The sequence below is a fragment of the Rhea americana genome, unplaced genomic scaffold, assembly GCF_003343005.1.
Source record: "Rhea americana isolate MKP2758 unplaced genomic scaffold, rheAme1 scaffold_300, whole genome shotgun sequence".
NCBI lineage: Eukaryota > Metazoa > Chordata > Aves > Rheiformes > Rheidae > Rhea > Rhea americana.
The window spans coordinates 778,032-800,575 of record NW_028186425.1 but is presented as its reverse complement, the minus strand read 5'-3'; the positions used below and the strand labels follow the sequence as shown (position 1 = coordinate 800,575).

General features: G+C 34.6%; 1 protein-coding gene across 1 annotated transcript in view; it reads left to right on the top strand.

Annotated features, from left to right (window-relative positions):
- Positions 1-21,896, top strand: part of TAF1B (TATA-box binding protein associated factor, RNA polymerase I subunit B) — a 47,399-nt gene extending 25,503 nt beyond the window's left edge. Inside the window, exons 10-16 of the mRNA XM_085309717.1 lie at positions 8,586-8,733; positions 10,824-11,001; positions 11,317-11,363; positions 14,150-14,240; positions 14,654-14,724; positions 17,046-17,271; positions 21,416-21,896. Of these exons, the coding sequence (XP_085165843.1) occupies positions 8,586-8,733; positions 10,824-11,001; positions 11,317-11,363; positions 14,150-14,240; positions 14,654-14,724; positions 17,046-17,271; positions 21,416-21,608 (954 nt within the window). The 3' untranslated portion in view covers positions 21,609-21,896. The remainder of the gene's footprint in view (positions 1-8,585; positions 8,734-10,823; positions 11,002-11,316; positions 11,364-14,149; positions 14,241-14,653; positions 14,725-17,045; positions 17,272-21,415) is intronic.
- The last annotated feature ends 648 nt before the right edge of the window (positions 21,897-22,544 follow it).

Here is a 22,544-nt window from a genome sequence, read left to right as displayed (position 1 = left end):
ATGCCAGATAAAGCCAGAAAAACTGCAGAGTATTTAGTTCTTCTTTTGAGGCTCCTCATTCATGCTTGTCCCATCATAGTGCCCTCACTTATTTGGGGACTGTTTCTTTAAAACTGGGCTGTACGCTCATGCAAGGTGGAAAACTGGGACTAAGACACTTGCCCAAGGCAACAGAGTGAGTTAGTAGTACTATTATAAGTAGACCTGAAGATTTCTTAAATCCTCTAAGATTTTCCCTGTATTTTTTTATACTGGCTTTTCAAAATGATTTTTTATCGCTTAATAGTCTGATGCTGACTAGTATCCCTGCCAATATCCATTCAAGTAATCACACAGCTTACAAGAAACTGTGAGTCTGGAGTGTCTCACAGATGTTTTTGGTGAATTGTATGTATATATTTTAGTTTTGTTCGGATTCAAACCACRTCATTCTTGATTAAATCTATTAATTAGCTCATCAATACTGGTCAAAATGCTTGTTCTGTTTATTCTAAGGGAATTCAGACTGGAATGACAATGTCTTTCTGCTTCCCTGGGAAGTATATCCACCAAGACTTACCTTTAGACAAGCTCATCTATTTGCTGAGATCCTTGAAAATTCCCTTCAAAGTCTGACGTGTAAGGATCATTCTGAAGAACCTTCTTTTTCTGACTAAAATTTGAATAAACTTAACTGCCATTTGTTTTTTTTTAATTTACTATTACTCTTTAAAAAATTAAAATTAACTCACAAGCCAGTCATTATTGTTTATTTTTAAAAAAAACTTCTTGGAGAGATATATATATATATATATATATATATAAAAATCCAAACATACAAATTCTGCTAATTAGCTATGCTACTTTTGCTTTCCAGAGCAAACAGCAATTGCTACTTTGGTCTGTAAGGGTTTGGGACTGCGTTGTTGGGGGGATTCTCTTTATATGTGTGTCTTTTTTCTTTCTACCTTTGTGCTTTTGTGCATTTTAACAGGTGCATGTAGTACTTTTTCAGGCTAGAAAATAATGCAGAATGAAAATAAGGGTGAGGCTTTTATTAAAAAAAATGAGGAGGAAGTTCACTGCTAAAAGGGTTATTGTAATCAAGTTTATCATGGGAGCTTGCTGTTGTGTAACAGAAACTTTAGCTTGTCCATACCTGTCTTAAAGCATTACTTAATGAAGAAAGAAAACAAACCTACCAACATATTTATGAAATTCAATAAAATTTGTTCCTAAACTCCTAAATTTAAATGCATTAGATCAGTTGAGCTCCTTATTGGATTACTGTCTGTGTTTGTAAGAAGACTTCACATTTTGTAGAACAGTAGTGATATTTGTCATTCAGCCTTACCTGGTGAGTATGAGTAGGGCAGAGCTCAAACCCATGTCTCTGTTGGTTTAATAATATTGAAACTCATCTATTCACAAACAAACCTTGGCCAGAAATCATTTAATGAATAAAATGTCATCTTCTGAAAATATTATACTTAAAAAGTCACCAATACATCCAGATAAAATCTTTCTCACCTTTGTCTAAGAGTTTGTCTGTGAATGTTCAGTTACCCTTTTTTCATGTGTGTGGGTCACTGGCTCATTTACTCACTGTCTTGAACGCTTCAGTAAAACCCATGTGTATGAATTCAATTCGGTCAAACATCCTAGCACTCCTAGAATATTTTTTCTCAAAAAATGCATGAACATTGTTTGAGTTGTCTTCTAAATGATTTTTTTTCTTATACAAAGATGCTTCTCACTTACAACATTCAGGAATACTGTGGGATTTTAAGTTGAGTAGCTGTTTCAACTGAGATTTTAAAGGGCAGTTATCAAGGGAGGGAGAGAGACTGCCAGTGTTACTTCTCACATGATTTTCAAATGGTATCTTGGCTTTTTTTTTTTTTTTTTTTTTTCCACCCCCCTGTCCATTTACTGCCAAGCAGATAGCACAGGCAACGTGTGGTGCCTGGCTGCAAGATGGATAAGTTGATATTATTAGCCTATGTTAACTACTTCAGCTGTCCTTTCTACCTGGTGGGAGGCTTGTAAAGCAGCAAGTTTGAAAAGGTGCTTCGTCTCTTCATATCTTTTCTAGGGGAAGAACTCTTAGGAGCTATATATTTTCTTAGCAGTTATCTAAGCAGAGTTGTAGGAGTTTCACCCTTCTTTGTTCTTCCTGTCATTCGGTTCCCTTTCAGTCGTGCCAGGCACACCCTTCCACGGTTACATCAACGTCTGGATATGATTCATGGATATCGGGACTTGAAAAAATGTGTCCGCTCAGTCCACATAAAAATGACAGTGCCGAGTCAGTGCAAGGTCCGTTGAATCTGGTCGCCTGTTTCCAATAGTGACTTAAGAAAGAGTGTATGAATGGGTATGACGGTTCTTCCCTAGCCTGCTTTCATACTTTCCAGCAGTTCCCAGCCTGGAACGTTTCTACACAGCAATGATAACAGTGCTTATAATACCTGTCTTTTACATTGCATATGTCTTTGCTGTATGCGCTATACTATGGTAAAGAAGCCATTCATTAAGAACTTAACTTGAGACTATGTAGACTCGAACTGTGCAACAAAGCTGACTACGTTATTCTTGCAATCTAACTTAGCTGGGGAAAAAAAGTATTCATAAGCACACTTATTATCTATAAAGAATATTAAAAGTAATAATACTCAGTGTTTAAGCACATTTAATTTGTGTTGTAATTATTGCATTAATTCCCTGTTCTTCTTGGTGTGATGGTGATGGTCCCTGAGAGGTGGGTAAAGGTTAGGCAAGGGGAAAAAATGACATTTAAAAAAATAAATATCAGCAAGATCCTTTAGTGCATRCTTGTATGGGAGGTAACCAAATTGTAGAACAGTATGAGAGCTCTGAATTGATGAGGAGCAGCATGAACAAATGAAGGGGGAGGGGAGAAGGAAAAGGGAAAAAAAAGAAAAAGACTGTAATATAGGAGTTTTGTCTTGCCAACCTCAATAAGGATATCTATCTACTACGCAAAGACTGGATCACAAAATCATTTCATTCAGTTTTGAGCACCAGTTTGGGTATAAATTTCATAGCTGGAACAGTTACTGTCTTTATTGTCAGCTCTGTTGTGTAACCTGCAAGTGCTACCGCTGGTTTCAGCGCACACCAGTCTGCTAGGATGCATTTATGCTGCAGACTGTGGACTAACTGATATAGCTGAACCGGTTGAGTAGCGGAAGCAACATGTACCAGACTCTATGGAGCACTTTACTGCTGTGCTTATTGTTGATACCTAATGATAAACTATTTGCATAGTTTTAAAGCTAGTTTGGGTTCCTGGCAATGTATATTTCAATGAAGGCTTTATTCAGAAATGTTAACATACATTAAGTGTTTTTCTTTTTTTTCTTTCTTTTTTTTTAATAAATGTCTTTTGTTTCACCTTTTTAGTCCATTTCCTGAGAAGTTTGGCACATTCTTTTTCAAAATTGGTGTAGGTTGACTTAATAGTCTTAAAGATGACTGTGTCTTGCAGGTCTTGAGAGAATTACGAGCATATCCAAATGCTAAATTTCAAAGAGGTTTCTTGAGACCTACAGAAAGCTGCTAATGAGAAGGTGACATCAGTTCTTATTAGACTTCAGTATTAAATGGTAATTAAAATATTTGTTTAGAAAATATGGCCACTGCTGAACAGCAATAGCATAGGAGTATGTAAAGTCTTAAAAAATAGGCAGCCGTGGGAAGAAAGGAATCTCTAGGTGGAATTCATGGGTAAAAGGATGAAGGGGAAGGGAACTCTGCTGAGTAAAAATGCTGGACTGGAGAGGCRTATGCAGGGGAGAAAAATGATAAAAGAAAGGATATAAAACAAGTAATTCTAAAATCAATTTTTCAAAAAGGATAAAACATCATTACAATAAAATTGAAGTGTGAATATGTAAATGATTACTACTGGGATGTCATCATGATATAAAAGAAGAAAATGATTAATCATGTAAGAAAGAAGAGAGCTAAAGCAAATTTAAAACAAAAAGCTAGGGAGGCTGCAAGTGAGTCTAGAAAGCCAGCCGATGTGTACAGTTTTCTGCTTGTTGATCAGCAACATTCTAATAGTGTCCAAACAAGTATGAGAAGCTGCAATCTTGACTCACCCAAAACAAGTACTTGTTACKGTGATCTGATTAGCATATTAATAATTTGGCTCCTTGTCTTCTGAAAACCAGGTTGTTCTTTTCTAATACAGGTGAAAATTTTCATTGTACCTTTGAAGGACAAAGGCAACTGATTTCAGTAGTGTAAGAAATATTTTTTTCATCATGAACATCTTATTCTAGGTGGTGCTTTACCAAGTGGGCAGTRTATATTGACTTCAGCTTAGTATAGGAGGCCAAAAAAATATTCTCAAATAGTGCTAAGATTTTTTTTCTACTTTCTGGAGAAGGTGTGAAATTTCTTTATGTATGGGAACAAGATACAAAGACTTTAAAGATGCAACCCTTAAGTTTGTCCTCGATAACCTCTGTATCCAAATCTAGACATGTTATAGACTTTGTCATTGTCGATCAGTCTAAACAAATTCCAACTAGTGAAACACCTGAAAAGGCAGTCAGATGATATAGCTTTAGGAGGGCATTCTGTCAATCTTCCAGGAACTAGGTGCCCTTAAAGGTTTGTAGGTAAAGTTTTTATGTTGAATGGTTTCCAGGTTCTGGAAGCAGAAGGTAAGAGTCTAGTAACTGTACTGATGGGGCAGTTGTCTCTAATATTTTGTACAGAAGCACAACTGAAAAATATAATGCAAAACTTTTAAATTTGTGATTGGATAAGAGAAAGTTACTTGGAGAAAATGTGGCACATGATCTAACGCTGACCCTCTTGCCCAAGTACTCCTCCCTTAGCATTTAATCACAAGGTGCTGGAGGCAGGCTTTTCTCAGTTAAGGAGCCCGCAGCTCTGGAGCTTGCTTTGCTGGTTGATTCATTGATTGACTTTCAGTACAACTTGTTTTATCAGTACTATTTTTTTTCTTTCTTTTCCTGGGAGAGAGGCATAGCTAGGTGGAAGGCGGTAAATTTTGTTGATTTTGAGGCTGCCTGTCTGCAGTTTTGCATCTTCTTAATGTATTTTGCTAATATTGAGTATGTTTATTGCATGGAATTTGGTTATTCTTTGGTTTTAGGCCTCCATTGAATATGGAATAAGAGATTTACTGTATGAAGTTATGTCTCTTTCAGAATTAGACAAGATATCAAATGTATGTAGTGATTGGTAAGAACTTTCAGTGCTTGATTACTGAAGCACTCTGCCGTCTCAGCCCTCACCCTTCGTGCTTTCAGCCATTCGCTATGATGTGCCCTGCTGAGATGTGGTCTTACATTTGATTCCGCTTTCACTTGTAGTTTACAGTTCAAAGAATTACTGTGTACCCCTAGAAATGTGTCGTTCAGTTAATTTTGTGTGGCGCTGATTCATTGCTCTGTTACATTGAATGTTACAGTGTTATAGCGAATGTTTCTGAGTTTAGGAGGTTAAATTCTGGTACATAGGATTGGTGATACATTATGGTGGATTAATATGCCCTTCCTAGATCTCCATGTCCCAATGCTGTTTACATCTCTCTATCAACACTTACCAATTAAGAATAATCTTGTCTGTTAACACCTCTTTTAAAATAAGCCAAAGGATGGCTGCCGGTATTTGTTTTTTATTTGTAGTTTTTATATCATTTGTTTGCTGCTAAAAAAGGTGTCAGTTGCAGTTGTGAAACAAAGAGCATTAATATTCATTTGAAAAAAAAAAAGATCTAAATTTACTTCTGTAAATTGCAAGCCAAAGCCTGGATTGGATACTAAAAACTTTGAAACAAAAATCAATGTTGGGCATGAGGAGGAAGGGATGATTCACTAGTAGCTAGGACAGGAGAACTATCTCCTTAGCCAGATTCAGTAAGAGAAGCTCATCTATAAAGTGAAATAAGGTACCTACCCTATGCCCTCAAATTAGGAGCTGTATTCTTTAAAGTACCTCTTTGTTAAATGAGAATGTTCAAATAACTTCACTGGTGATACTTTAATGTTTGAAAATGGGAATGCTTTCAATGAACAAATTTCTGTTGTCTTAATTTTCATTTTCACCTCTAATATGTTACTAAGAAACTGATAATTCAGCTGCTTTTCATGAAAGAAAAAAACATATTTCCATTATATTCAATTAAGAATATTATTTGTTTGACATTTTTATTTGAATTACCTATGACTTTAATTTTTCACTAAATACACTCAAGAGAAGTTACATACCAGTCAGGTTTTGTTTCAAGACTATTTTAGTATTTAATTTAGAACTACTTTTTAAAAGGAATGGAAAGTGCTGTAAGCTTGGGCTTCTGTAGGAGTCTGGTAATGCGTGTTTTTCTTGTTTATCAAGATAGTCCTGTAGAAGTCCAAGCCACTTTTTAATACCATTTAGAAAATATAATGAACATGATACTTCCTAACTGTTACAAAAAAGATGCATGTGTAATAGTGACAATAGAGTTACTTATTTGCTTTTAAGCATGTATTCATGCCGTTAAATAAGTCTTGACTGCAGTCTGAGGGGAGATCATTTAAAAAATGAATGGGAATGTTGGCAATCATTCAGACCTATACAATCTCAGCATTGGCTGCCTAACTTATATTAAAATAGAATAAACCAAATAACTGAATGAAAAGCCATTATTTCAGTCCCACTGTTGTTGCAAATGTAATTACTATGTGTTTTTAATCTTGTCTATAAAAACAGAAGCCTGATTTTGTTCTTTTTCAGAAATGTTTTAAATCCATGAACTKAAGTGTAAGCCCATGCTAAATTCCTAATAAGGAAAGTACCTTATGAACATAACTGACTTGTTAAGTATGAATACATGATAAGGTACTGAATTGGATAAACAAAAAAGCAGAAAAAAAAGAAAATGTACTGTTTAAAATAGTGAAGTAGCCCAAACAACTGGAAAGCATCATTTTAACACGTAAATTCAAGTAATCATTTAAAGTATAAAGAAATAAGAAGTATAGAACAATATTTAATAAAGCAGTTAAAGCGTTAAGAAATGAGGGTTGAAACTTGCAGTCCAAACTTTGCTTCAGCAGACTTTACTGATCCTGTTGATTTTATTATGAATAAGCATGTCAGAATCAGTTTGTAAACTACATTCTCTGGCAAAAAAGCTTCAGTAGAAGTAGGGAGAACTTCCTTTATATAGTTAGTAATCTTGAAAAGAAAGAGTTGCAGATTGATTTTTGTGAATGACTATGCAAATATGGAATTAGATTTTTCTTTTGCATGAAATTTTATTAAAGGTTCTTTGGGAAGATACTGGAAAATGTGAGCATGCTACTGAATGACAATGGCAACCAGGTCACAAACGCCAAAGTACTGAAGGCCATCTTTGCCTCTGTCTTTACTGGTAATTCTGACCTTCAGCAGTACCAGCTCCCTGAAATRAGCAGGGAAGTCCAGGGCAAGGTAGATTTACCGTGATGTATCAGAATCAAGTTAGGGAATATTTATTAAACATGCTGAACCTACATAAGTCTGTGGGCCTTGATGGGATGCACCCATGAATGCTGTGCGAGCTGGCCAGTGTTGTGAGACCRCTCTCAGTAATGTCTGAAATGTCATGGCTATCAGGAGGGGTTCCAGAAGACTGAAAGAAAGCAAATGTCAACCCTGTCTTCAAAGAGGAGGAGGAGGATTTGAGGCTGTCAGCCTCACATTGATTCCTGGGAATGTGGTGGAATGAACAGTCCTGGAAGCCATTTCCAAACATAGAAGGGCAAGAAGAGGTTATGTCCAGTGCTGGACCCCTCAGTACAAGAGGGGTACAATTGTATTGGTGCGAGCCCAGCGAAGGGCCACAAAGATGATGATGGGACTGGAACATCTGACATACGAGGAGAGGCAGAGAGAGTGGGAGCTGTTTAGCCTGGAGAAGAGAAGAATGAAAGTGGATCTTAACAATTTAAATACCTGATGGGAGGGTGTAAAGATGATGAGTCAGACTGWTCTCAGTGGTGCCCAGTAACAAGAGGCAATGGGCACAAACTGAAATACAAGAAATTGCATTTAAGCRTAAGTTCATAAATAAATAAATAAATAAATATATGTACRTATACATATATAGAGAGAATGAGGGTGTCCAAACACTGGAACAAGCTGGCCAGAGAGGTTGCAGAGWCTCCATCCTTGGAGATACTCAAAACTCTAGTGGACGTAGCCCTGATCGACCTGGTCTGTGTGACCCTGCTATTTGAGTAGCAGATTTGGACTATGCGGTCTCCAGAAGTCCTTTACAATCTCAGCTATTCTGTGATTCGATTTTCTGTTAAAACTTTAGAAATTTCACTCTCAATTGCACTTTTTTTAAGGTATGTCTTCAATTTTGGAGCATCTGTAAACATACTGATCACTYTATGTAAAAGGTGATGCATTGGTTGCAGGTCTGACAAGCAACTTTATGTATGATTACTTCATATTGGATGCTAAAGAAAGCAGTRTTTCTGCTTTAAATAATACAATATTTTAAATCAGTAACTAATACAGAGGTAGCAGAAGTATATAAAATACGCTAATACTCTAATGTCTTTCAGTCATGGCCTGTATATGAAGAAGTGTWCAACAAAATGCTTCAACTTGCCTCATTCTTAGAGCTGCCTCGGTTTCCAGATATAACAGAGAGCTGCTTTCTTCATCCAGACATGTTGTGCATGAAGTACTTGATGGAAGCTAACTTGCCTGGTAAATATTTTCTCAAACTTGAACCAATACAAATTTTTTCGGTGTGTTAAACTCTAGTAAAAAGACTTGAATTACTACTTTAAAATTTACTACTCTTTTCCTTCTAATTTATACACATTTAAGCTAGAACCTGAAAGATAATTTCTGTAAAAAGTGCCTTCATCAAACATTTGAAGTACATGTTACAGGCCCTGATATGCAGAATTTTGAGTGCTCATTCTGTAAACTTGTTGAGGAGATGCTTCATTTCAAATCTCTGAGTATCCATGTGAAATAAGAGGTACTAGCTGAAATCARGCGATTTATTAACTTAAGAGAAATGATTCACTAAGTCAGAATCTCGGTACAAGTGGGATTGTCTTATGAAATAGTACTACTTTTGAATGGGTTTGGAATACATATTTTATAAACTCAATTTTAATGAAAAAGTGTTCTTGAATGTCACTGTTTTAGAGAGTTCTCCTTAGTCTGCACCTTTTAAAAACTGGTTTGCATTCTGGCTTTGATTGCATTACTCTCATTATTTAATGTAAATGTTTTAGCAAACAATTGCTAAGACAGTATTTTAAAGGACTACTTTTTAAATCCTAACTTTCTACAGAGACAATAAATTTCAGTGTGCTTTTTTTGTGTTGATTTCCCCCTTTCTATTAAAAGCTAATCTGAGTAATTAAATTAAATTCAGCTCATCTTGAGATCCATACATATAAATGAAAATGAAAAGTGACTTTACTTGACTTATTAGCATTAATTTTAGTATTAATAAGTGATATTATGTGACGAGTCAGCTTCTATCTCACTTTATTTCTGATTTAGCATTGAAATCACGTATTGTGTGAGTATTAAATGTTTGTTTTTTAATCCTAAAATTSCATAATGAATATTTAATTATCTAGCAAACAAATCAGTCCTGGTATCTATCTGCTGGGCTAACATACTTCCCATCATGTATCACCTTCACTTAAGATGACTTCTAAGGACAAATAGCCTGTAAWTTATTTTTTTCTCAAAACATGTACATTTTAACAATTAATGGTTTGGCGGTTTTTATTGTTTTATTTTGCAATGAGTTACACTGAAATAAAATTATATAGCTTTGGTATATGCTCACARTTGAATAAAGAAGAGAGAGCCTTCAGATTTAGGGCTAAAATTCCAGAGCAGAAATGCTGATTTTATGCTTTTAGATCCTATGTAGAATCACATTATTTTGAAGCATCAATCAAATCAGAGTCTAGAAATTTGGCACATTCTTATTTATTACGAAGAAATACAAAGCTAAATACTCCAGAAAATATTTAAAAAAGAAGAATATTTTATGCTTTATGTTTTCTTAGAAACTTTATTCACTATTTGAAAAAGGACTACTGTTGTTATGTAGCAACTCCTAAAAAGGTAAATTAAGCAATGAATTGGTGCTGCTTCTTAGGACATTAAATAATAACGAAGAGTCCATTTTAAATATCTAAAATAAAAACAAATATACTGATAATATTTAYAAAGGTATATACAATGTGTTTTGGAAGTGCTTTCATGGTTTTCAGTTTTTGTTTAGGTTTTACTAACATCTGAGAGTATTAAAAAATATTTCGTACTGAACTCTTTGTAAGCAACAAAGGAATACAAAGTATAGATGGATTAGCGTTGTACTTAGTCATACATTGCTAACCTTTGTGGAATCTGATGGTGATGTAATCAACTCTTGTATTTCTTGCTAAACAGGAAAGGTGAGAAATTTGGGGGATTTGTATGTGTGAAAAATAAGCATAAAGTAATGAGAGACTATAGATACCATACTGCTTCTTTTGGAACTGCAGTTGTCTTTTTCTTTTTTAATATAAATTGTACTAGCAAAATTTTTTCCTGTGCATATAGAATAAGTTGCAACTCTTTCTTTATATAAATACAGTGAAGATTACTTAATATTTATAAAAATATCCAAAAACACTTTTCAGATGGAAAAAGTTGTCTAATTGTCCCAAAAGTTAGAAGCATTTTTTTTTGCCTCAAATCACTAACGTATTTGCATTGTGAAAGTACTTTTAGCTTGTCTCAACRTTTCATTTTCTATTTTTAATTATAATAATCAGATGAATTGCATAATTGGACTTGTCGAGTGGTGAAAAAGATCCATATAGGAGAAGCAGATTTCCTGACTTTTGCGCCTGGAAATAAGTCAACAAGAAAAGTGAAATATGATGTTCTTGCTGCAGCAGTTATTGTAGTGGTGCTCAAATTACTGTTTTTATTAGATGATCACTATGAATGGTAAGTGTACAGGCAAATCTGTTTCGAAGCCCAAAAATTCAAATTGTGCAAATGACCATATTAAATATTTTTCTTTGTTAATATTTAATTTATGTATTTGCATTTTGATTGACTTCAGTAAYGGAAACATATAGACTTGAAAGTATCTTTGCCCTTAAATGTTACTTATTTTTTGAAATCATCAGTTTAAATCTGGAACTTGGAATGAAAAAGGAGTTACGATGTTTTTTTCGGTTGTATTTGAAATCCATATTTAAAGTCTTAAAAGTGCAGGTTTTGGATCTACAGAATAGTCAGCCTGGTATTTTTTTTCAGGCTACTGTCAGACTTCGCTGAAGAAAGAAATAAAAACAACAAAGAAGGTACATAAATATTCTAGTGGAAGCAGTCTGTTATGATTTTGTAAATTAAATAATTTTGTAATCAAGCTTGAAAGATTTAGTGCTATTGATCATTAAAATGTGTGGGTTTTAGCATTCATTAATACTTTTTCATTAGTTATTCTTTTAGAACCTTTATTTAAAGAGAAGAGTAGATCTTATTTGAATAAAATTGTCTCAGTTTACCTGTATAACTTTTATTGTACTTGATAGATGAATTATGTACATATTTTGCTAGATACCTTTCTGTTTTTCCTTTTGTGTGTTTGTCTCCTTTTGTTTAGAATTTTGTCCTTTCATGTCTGCCAGGTAAAGCTGAATGCTTACACAGTAAAGAGSGAACACTTTGATCATAAATAGCAGATACTTATTAGGGGCATCAAACSACATTCGTGATAAAATCCAAACTTGTTTAGTCATGTTAAATAAAATGTCTTAGTGTGTACCATATTTATATTTCAGATGTAATCTATTTTCTTAGTCTAAATAATCCTGAGAGAGTGTGGAAAAGCAAGCAGCAATTAAGATAGGAAAGATAATGTTGTGAACATGGTTCTTTGAGGGCAAAAAGACCGAATCAAAGATTAGAAGTCTTCAGGAAGGTGTTCCATTGGTCTTATCCAGATCACAATTGAAGATAAGATCAAAGGTGCGTTGCCTGGATTTATGTTTTAAACTTTCCATCCAGTTTTGGGTCCATTTTGACCCTTGCATTACTTTCTAAAAATTTAAGTCAGCAAAAAATCAGTGTTAGCAATATGCTAACACAAATACTGCTATATCTAGAGAGAGTCATGATTGTTAAACAAACAAACGTAATTCATTTTCAAATAGATACACAAATGTATTTTGTATCTTATTTTTCTTTTCAATTTAYCTTGAATAGTTGAAATACATGATAGTGACAAGAAGTAGAAGTTGCACAATTTTTGAGCTGAGGCTCAAAGCCATTAATGTCTTAATGGAATTTCTCCCTTATTAACAAGTCTTACTGCCTTTGGGGGTTACCAGCTCATTCTTTGCGCGCTTTTTARCCTTGAAATCTTACAGCATACAGCATGGAGCATTTTGCACTATATTATGTTGTYCCTATTCTTAAAATGTTACAGTGACAGTGAGCAGCTGTGCAGAAGAGCTGATGTGAGAATTTCTGTTAGAGTACTGATTAGTTCCAAAGCTCAAAACTGCCTCTGGCATTTTGGCAAAGTTAGTGTACTGAAATGAATAATGTTTAATTCTTAGTTTTAAAGATCCAGATTATGTTAACTTAATTTTCAGTTGAACAGTTCTTTTTTTTTTTTTTTTTTTTAAGGAGGGGAAAGGGGAGTTCAACTCTTATATTTTCATTCAAGACACTGAAAGTTGCAGATACCTACTGAAAGTAGGTATTTATAGTTAGCTATTACTTTTGTGTGTATATATTCTTGAACTGCATACATATACACATACATATATACATCTCAGTCACATATTTTTTTTGAACATAAACAGTATTCTGTATCAGAGTTGTATATTTTCCAGTTGACTCAACTATATCAGCRTAAGATTAGCAGCACTAGTCAGATAAAAGGTAAATATAGCCTAGCATGGTGCCTCTAACAGTGGGTTTACTTGTGACAGATGTTGAAAGAAAGAGTAAAAATCAAGATACATGAAAAAAAATTTCTTCCCCTAGGCTGCCCTCCCAGCACACCATGGTTTGAGTCTTAAAAAACAGTGATGGATTTTTCTCCCTTACATTTGTCCTCCACTTTTTGAATCCATTCATATTATTAGCATTTAAAACATCCTGTGGCAGGATAACTAGAATAAATGAAAAACATAGATAGTAGAAAACATATGTAAGCTTGCTTATGAGAACAACATAGTCACCTTCAAAACAGTTTGAACAGCTAGCTGGTAAGCGTCGCATGCAGTGCAGCTGGAGTGGTGGGGAAATGCAACTCCTAGTTAATTCACAATGCAGGTAATTCACCCACAGGTAATAAGAGTTGATTATACTTCAAAAATTATTCTCTATACTTATGTATGATTCTGTCTGGAATTCTTAAACCTGCTGTACCCTGTTGATTCACTTCAGTCCTGTGCTTCTGTGGAGCATCGATGATAAACATGCTGCTAAACATGGCGTGATAAACATTGCTTTCATGTTTTGGTGTTTGTTGGTAAATACTTGTTCACATATCAGTGAAAGAAGTTCCTGTCTCCCAAAATGTGGGAGGCTGATACATGCAGTCATCAAGTTTGTCCTTCTTGCCCTGTATCATTTCACAGGTGGTAGGAAAGACTGTGGAGTTGATCAAACTGTTTGAAATCCTGTATCTGAGCTTCTTTAGAAGTTATTCGTTCATATTTAAACTTGATCTATAGTGTTATTAATTCATTGAAGTCAGCTTTCAAAAAGATGAAGGCCACTTCACATTGTTGAGATCTAATTCATTTAGTAGAGACAAGGAGGTAGTTTTTAGGCTCAACATCTGGAAAGGAGGGAAGGTTTGAATTGTACTAAATCTGTGAAAACTACTCAAAGCCAAGGAACTTCTCCACAATTCTTAAGACGTCCTGCTCTTTTACTGCGTTTCCACTTTTTATTTCTTTGGTAGATGAATTGCTAGATCAAGTATGTTCTCTGTGGGCATAAACAAATCAGGGTTTTTAACAGACCAAAGAAACAAGATCTTGACTGCATGTAGACCAATTTTTGAATATTACACGTTTCTTTCTTTTCTTCTTAAACCTGAAATTTTAATTTTGAATKTTTTCTTCAGATGGTCCATATTTCGACTTCAAAAAGTGGTGCAAGGTTATAAAAAATTCCTTGGATGTGGAGCAAAAGAAATTGGRTGAAGAAAGAGCTAAGTAAGAGGTTTTTAAAAAAAATTTTATATAATATTGCTCCGCACAGAAGTTGAAAAGTTTAGTAATTTGCCATTTAGTTGAACACAGTAAGCTTGGGTGAATGAAGCAGTTAAATCCATATCTTAGTCTTCTATTTACACTCATAATGTTAATCCAGCATAATAATTAAATGCTCACTTTCTGTGACAAGTAGCTTATACAATCAAACAACTGATTGCAGTAAATCTATGATTACATGCCTCAGTTTGTCTGAAAAAAAGATTTCCTGTATACATAGTGGAGGGAGTATTAATGGCACTAATCATTAGACTATTTAAATAGCTGTAATACTACTTGTAAGAAATTACTATTCTTTTATATGTTTACTCCAACTGTCTTTTTTTCCTTACAATTTTCATTTCTTTTGCTGATAGGTATCTGTGGAGATGTGAAAAGCCACTGTTTTACTCAGCCAAGAAGAAATCTAAAGTTCTTAAGAGAAGGCGTGAGTAAATTTTGCCTCTTTCAATCAATGCAAAAATCTGTTCCAACTTTTCCCACCATAGAAAATCTGCAAGCCCTAACCGTGATAACATTTACATCTTAAAATACTTTTCCTTCTCTCTTTTATCTCTGTGCTCAATTAATATACTATTTTACAACCCATGGCTGGAATTCTTCAGACAGTCATTTTCCTCAAGCTTAACTCAAACTGCCTTTGCCAGTCTCCCTAAATGACCTACTTATCCTAATCTCAGGATGAGAATTCTGTCCTCATCTTCACCGATTTGTCAGCTGCCTTTAGATAACTGCGTTTTTCATGAATTGTTACTGCTCTCCCATGGCTTTGGTGTGCCTTTTCCCCTTTACTTCCTTTTATCACTGCATAAGTATGTCCTTTGGTAGATCCTGTATATCCCTCTTTTCTCCCACTCATTCTTGCGGTCTCCTGTAGAAAGTGAGGAGGTTTTGTCTGAATATGACTTTACTTAAATAGCTAGCTATATTTGATCAGAATGAAGGTTCATCTGTCTCTATTTTAGTAGTTCTAGAAATTACCTATAAGAAATGACTGGATTTTTCTCTTTTTTCTGTATCAATTAAAAATTACCCGTGGAAATATGGGAAACCACAATTTTATTTAGCCAAGTATAAAACCTCAAGATCCTTGTTCTGTTTATCTAGTAGATGGGAGATATTAAGAGAGATGGTAGGAAGTATGGCATGTGCTGTTTTTCCCTTGATGTAGTCTAGCAGTTTCTGGCAGTGACTGGTTTAGGGACTTCTAAACAAGTTATAACATCATATTTGGTTTGAATAACTCTTGTTGGACTTCTCTTGCAAGAACTTATTTATACACTTTTGAACATGATGTAGGATGATCCTGCAGTTAAGTCATATTCTGTAGAAAAATAAATTTTTTTAATTTGAAACTGATTATTTAGTTGGATGCCCTTTACTGTTGTGTTTATAAGAAAAAGTGAATAATCATTCATTGCTAATGATTTCTCTTCTACTCTAGAGTCCGCTTCTGGTTCTACTTGTCTCAGAACTAGGAAGAGGCTAGATTGCTGAACTTTGTCACTGGCCATTGCAARCAAGATTATTACATAATACCATTATAACAATTTTAAAATAGTAGAGACAAAAAATACCTATGCAAAGAGTGCTCCAAAATTGTTCTCCTTTTGATGTTTAAACATTTCCTAATTTTGACTCACTGTTTTTTTCTGGATGGTTTGCTTGCTTCTTGTCATGGAACTGTCCTTTAACTTAAATAGCTTTTTACCCTTCCTGGTGTTTACCATACACTTACATATTTGATAAATCTTTTCAGAAACCTTCCTCAGATTTTGTTTTTAATAGTAAATTTTAGTGTCCTCTTGAAAGATCAGTTTCCCATTCCTTAGATCACTTTAGAACTTCTTCACTGTATTTTTCCAATTTAYGAATGGGATCTTTTTAAATCACAGCTTTCTTGGTGCAGCTTATAAAAAGAAATTGAAGTTTCAGGAGTGTTTTTTAGCCTATTTTTTATCCTAAGGAGAAAAGGCATATAGTGTTTTAATGTGGGTGTGTTGGTCTATCATCATGCCTTCTCTCCATCTGCCTCAATAACTAATGAAAATTTGGTCATAAKCTGTCACATTTGACAGAAGGGTAGAGGTCTCAAAGATAATATTGTTCCTATTGGGTTCTGAAGATGGAAAGCAGAGAGAGAACCTATAAAATGCTCCACTAAGAGGAAAACTGGAGTGTGTGTTTTGTTTTTTGTTTTTAACCCATATTAAACAACAGAAAGAATATTTCTGAGTATTTCAGTAGCCATGGGGAAAGGTGGTGTGGTGATGTGCGTGGTGAAAAATTTAGCCCTGTATCCACATGTGTAGTAAGCTGGTAAACCAGACATCCTTAACTCTGCTTCACAGGAAGCTACTCAGTAAATCTTGTCCGCTCTGAGTGATAGCATATGACCAGTTAAATGTAGTGAAAGGCATCCTGGCATACRTGTGCTATCAGAATAAAAAACATCAGCAATGTTGAATGGATTTTACTAGCTCTAGTGGGTGTGTTTTGGGAGTACCTCAGCACTAATATCATTAGGTATGAAAGACATGGTATTTTCAACAGTCTTTCAAAAGCTTTCTCTAGAGTGAATATTAAATAGAAAAGGAGGAGACAACATATAGTCCTTTAGCCTTTCTCAGTATGCAGTGCAGGGGGGGGAAGAAAAAAGCACCAGTATCCATTTTTTTTTCCTTTTGTAAATCACCACTAAAYGGTATTCTAATAGTTTGTCTTGGTTTTTTGTTTCTATTTGTACAGAAATAGTTGTGAACTTACAGAATCAGTTTGGCAAGCTGTCTGGTTCAGTGCAACCTGCTGAAAAGCCAAATCCTTCAAATTTTCAGTTAAACTGGTCTGAAGAAAACACAGATGGGAGTTGTTTCCATGGGCATAGCCTGAAGGGAATTTTGCAAGAAAAACATGGTTTACTTACAGCCATGAACCCTGACTATTGGCTGTGTACACTTAAACTATGTACTGAGAAGTAAGTATGCAAACTGTTATTAAATATATATATATATATATATATATAATTTTTTGAAAGTTCTGAAAATAAAGTACCTTTTTTAATAAATGACAAGGGGTGTATGCAGAGTTATGTATGCATACATAGTTAAAATTATTTGTAGAAAGGGGCATATGTGCAATGGTTAGTCTTGGACTGGGTGTAGACAAATTGTAATATGAAGAGTGATCAAAGTGAGCTTCTGAGAAGAGAAGAGATGAGACAAAATCAACAACCGAGGTCACGTGGCAAGAGTAGCAGCTAGTTAGAAATATTCACTTTCTTCTTCATAGAATAGTAGACAAAGCTATTGCAGCAGAATTCTCCAGAGAATGGGAAAGCTAGTTCACCCCCTACACCCTCCAGGCTCTCCAAAAAAAGAAAGCATAGGAGTTTATTTTCTAAATCAGTGTGCTTCTTTTGTACTGACCTTAATCAAAATTAATGTTGGAATTAGCGATTGGAGTTCAATTAAGCAGCAATTTTTGCTTCCAAAATATATTTCAAAATAAAGTGATTGGGAGTGAAAGGGCACCATTGCTATCTCATCTAAACATATAAATTATCAACAGTTGTATCTTTTGCAAGCACACTGGACTAGTTAAAGAAGTAGTTGGGGAAAAGGAAACGTGCTATGAAGGACACTTAATATCTATCTTTACCAGAGAACTGTTCTCAAATCTTAACTTCACAAATAAAGTAGAATTTCATTTTTTTTAGCTAAATGTATCTCAAAACAGTCATGCTATTTTTTGTGTAATTACTTTCTTTAAATAACTAAGGGACTTAAGTAGAAAGGAGAATGATAGCCCAGCTAACCCAGCCTTGCATAAATTCGTGTGGATAGTTCTGGCCTGGTTTTTGTCAGACTTGTCACTCCGCCTTCTGCTCCTGTRTCAAATTCTGCAAAAAAACAGTGAGTATTCCCCTTGGTGGGTCCTAGCAGAGAACWGTGGCCAATACAGCCTAGCAATAAAAAAACAAAAGCCGTAATGAGGGAGTTTACCAGTTCAGTTCCCCCAAGGAATAGGAAGTATCTAAAATAGTGTTTCTTACAAACTCCCTTCGTGGTGTAGATAAGGCTACCGGATTGTACGCCARTTTTTGGTTCTGCTCTTGTTTGTATCATGGAATCCTAATCCAGAAGATGAATGTACTGGTAAACTTCACTCRAAAATACGGACTTTGCAGAGGGACTGAATTCTCCGGAATTTCTGATATGTGCAATTCGAGTATGTTTTGAGGAAGGAGGTCAGGCTATGTTATTGAAATCTTACTTCACATTAGTGTGTTAAATAATTTCTTAAATCATTATCTGATATATGCTTCTGCATGTCATGCCTAAGAGAGCAATAGCTCCTATTAAAACTTAGTAATACATTTCTGATTTTTTAAATRTTGTATATTCCCTTTGAAAATAACTGAGTTTTACATGTATGCAAGTTTTTCTCTCTTTTACTGGATTTATTTGCTTATCTTTATTTTCCTTTTCACACTACCTTTCACATATCCACTGTGACAGAAATGGGTTGGAATAATGTAAACAAAGTGTTATATTACAAGAGCTTTGGTTGTATGGATTCATTCTTTTGTATGAACAAGAAGCTTTTCTAAGGGGAGGAGGGGTAGTAATCCTTTTACCACAAATTTGCGTAAATCTTATATACACACTGAATGAGTAGATATTTCAATGTGTTTGTATGAATAATCTTTTCATGCAAAGTCTGTTTTTAAGCCTACATTTTCTATGTAATGCATTAAAATATTAATGGCAAACTGTCACAGTCTTCGTGAAACAAGATTTGAATTTAAATTCTTAACAGTTAAATTTCCCATTATATCATTTGCAATGCGAGTAATTAATTATACATCTGACACTTAACTTTAGAAAATAATATGTACTCCCTCATATGAGATTTTATCCTATGTAAGTGTGCGTATATGTAATAGAACTAAAAACAAACTTAGTAATTCTCTTTCTCTCAAAATCAGTGTGGTCTGACTGGGACTACTGAAATACTTTAATCCTATGGCTAGTGTATAATTTCATTGTGGGAAAARCTGAAGTTCATAGAATTGTTGGTAGTGTTTTTGTATTTTCTTGTAAAGCTTTAAATTTTAAACTTAATTCTAAATTCATTGGGTATATAATTCTTTATTTGAGATAATATATGATGATGTATTATAATAGATGAGAAATTTTGAGAAAATTTGATTTTTTCCCTTATTACATCTAAATTTAAAATCACCTGGCATTTTTATTATCTCTTTTTAGAATCTCTTAAAGTAAACAGCTCAAAAAATAGCACAAAATGGGAAAAAAGAGTTACATGTATGTATGTGTGTGTTTAGTCTTGTGAAAAAGGTAGCTGCAATATATCAAGTGCTTTACGGTATCGATTTAATGCATTTAGCTCAGAATATAAAGTATTATTTCTTCCCACCCATTCCCACTGAAAGTTGAAATTTGACACCTAAATTGCTGTAAGAGTTATAATTGCTGAATCTCAAGTTTAAGCTAGGATATGAAAACATATTTTTTCATTTGTTAGTTTGTTTTAATTCATATTGGCCAGAAAATGCAGATTTGGTTCAACCAAAATATTTTAGATATGAAGCTTGAATTTAACGCATGCTTTGAAGTGAAGGAAAAAATATGAGTARGGCTGTGGAGTCAGCTAGATCTTTTTGACACTGCTGAAATGAACAACTTAATTTAGTTTTTGTAAGAGGCCACTGGCAGCTTTCACGGAACATGAGGAAAGATCTGTAGGGCAGAGGATGGACCTAGGATGCAACAGACCTGGTTTCAGATTCCCTCTGTGCCTGTCTCAGGGGAAGGATTTAAACAAATACTTTGCTCCCTAAAATGTGGCCTGCATGACACTCTGGAATGGGTCCATCTTTTGCTCTAATTTGAGGTAAAATTGTGAATGTTTGATGGGCCAGAGGAAGCAAGCAAATGACTCTTCAGTCTAGTAATTAGCACACTTGCCTGTGAATTGGGACAGACAGGTTCCAGTCCTTGTTCTGGTGAATATTTAAGACTGCTGCTTTGAACCAGACAGAGGGGAAATTTAAAGTTTGTTTCTCCAAGTCCTAGGGCAGTGTCCTAGTAAGCTAGAAGATGTATGGAGCTTATACAGTGAATAGAACCTAAGTCTCCATATGAATGTAAAATTTTTTATTATTATTATTGAAATAGCTGGATCTTATGTTATTTTAAACTCACCACATCTAACAAAAGCAAATGTTATGTCAGATATTTTTTTTCAATTTAAAACATTGATCCAAGAAATAATACTGCACTTTAACAGTGCCCTGCTACTGGTCATTTACAGAGCTATCTACTCAGCCTYCTCTGAGTCATCTTTGGTTCAGTTTGAGTTTGATGCTTGTTACCAGTAAGACTAATATGCTGTTTTCATTTTATACTTCATCAGTAAAATAACCTCCTCATTCTTCTTAAAATCTTTGCCATGATAGCTAATGGCAGAATGTAGTTATAGCACTCCTCCTTCTGTCAGCCYGACCAGTGTTTGCTGCATTGTTTCCTGTGTTACTCCATTGGCCTGAAATAAGCTTTTCTCCTTTATTTTTTGATTTATATTTAGCATACAAAGGCAACAGACAAGAAATGGACTGGCTACATGGCATAGTGGTAGGAAGGAGAGAGCAGAGCCTAAGGAGTGTGTGCAAAGGAGAGTAGAGAAGAGGAAGGAGCCTGGGGTGTCTGCATTGAATAGTCTTAGTAATTTTAAAGATAGGTTGATAGCCATTTTTACACTTTGCTGTATTTGTTAAAAGCTGCTAGAAAGAATACCATTTCAATTTGGTTCTGAAAGGCAAAGAACATATCCTCTATCTGGAAACGTATCCTGTTTCACAGCAGGAGCAAGAAGCTCTACACTTTTTTCTCCTGTACCGAATCTGTACCATCTCTGAACATACCTTGTCCCAATTCTTTAAGGTGGGAGTGGCCCCTCTTACAGAATTGACACTGTGGGCCAGGATTGCGATTTATGGTATAGATAAAATGTTAGAGTTTTCCTCTAATTACAGTTAAATATATAAATGCTAAGTAAATATACTTCTAATTTAAGGGCTATTTCTTTCATTTCAGGTGGTGTGGTCATCTGGCTCATTACAGAGAACTGGACTTTCCACAGAGTTATCATTTTGTACTAAGCTTATTCTCCTTTCTTCTGAGGGTACAGCCTTCTTACATTCATGAAGAGGTGTGTGTGATAGAACACAAACTTTTTAATAAAAAGCTCTTTAAAAAGCCAAAATACAACCCAGGCCGAAGGAAGTAGAAAGGCCTAAAAAGAGTAGCTAAGGAAACTGTTTACCAAAATTTAGTACCTCATTTTGCACTGGAACCAACAGGAAGCTATGAAATTAGCATTTTTGGCATAATTGTACATTAAGTATACTGGACAGCACATTAGCATCTAATAACATTGTAAGATTTTGCAATTAATACACTATCTATTTTGTTACCTACTGTTGTATGACAGCAAATACATTTCTAGAAAGTAATATTTACTTTTCTTTGAAATAGTGAGCTACCAAATAAAAGGAACAGATGGTTGATGTTTTCACTGTGGTGATTTGTTAAGTCATTGTTTCTAAACAGTCTGTTCTGGAGAAACTGGCATTGTTTTCTACGTTTCTTTGCTCTCTGAGCATGTTCCATTCCAGGCTTCGTGGTTCTTTTGCAGGTATTCTCAATGCCTAGAACTCCCCATCCTACTTCTTGTGCAGCAGTAACTGCCAGGTCCTCTTGTTGTTTTTCTTTTGCAAGGCTACTGTTTTTTGAATTGCACTTAATTTCTTCAGATAACTTTATAATAATTCAGTATATTTGGCAGCCTCAGCCATTATACCAGTTTCTCATGCTCAATCTTATTTATGCACTGTTTTTTTTTTTTTAAAAAAAACTATCCTAGGCAATGTGTAAATGAAGTTGAGTGCTACCACTACATTAAAGACAGCATGACATATATACATGTATTGAAGAAAGGCAGTGAGCAGGTATCCAGATGTATAGTACTATTTTCATTTGAATGAAATAAAATCCACCAACTCCATCCTTCACTTAGCATACAGAGGTTGTTAAATATATTTGATCAACAACAAAACCAGCAGCTCCTTCAAACATTATTGCAGACAAGAAAAATGGTGTATGGAGACTTTAAAAAGAATATCTTGTTTTTTGAGCAATGAGTCTAGACTTCAGTGAAGTGGCA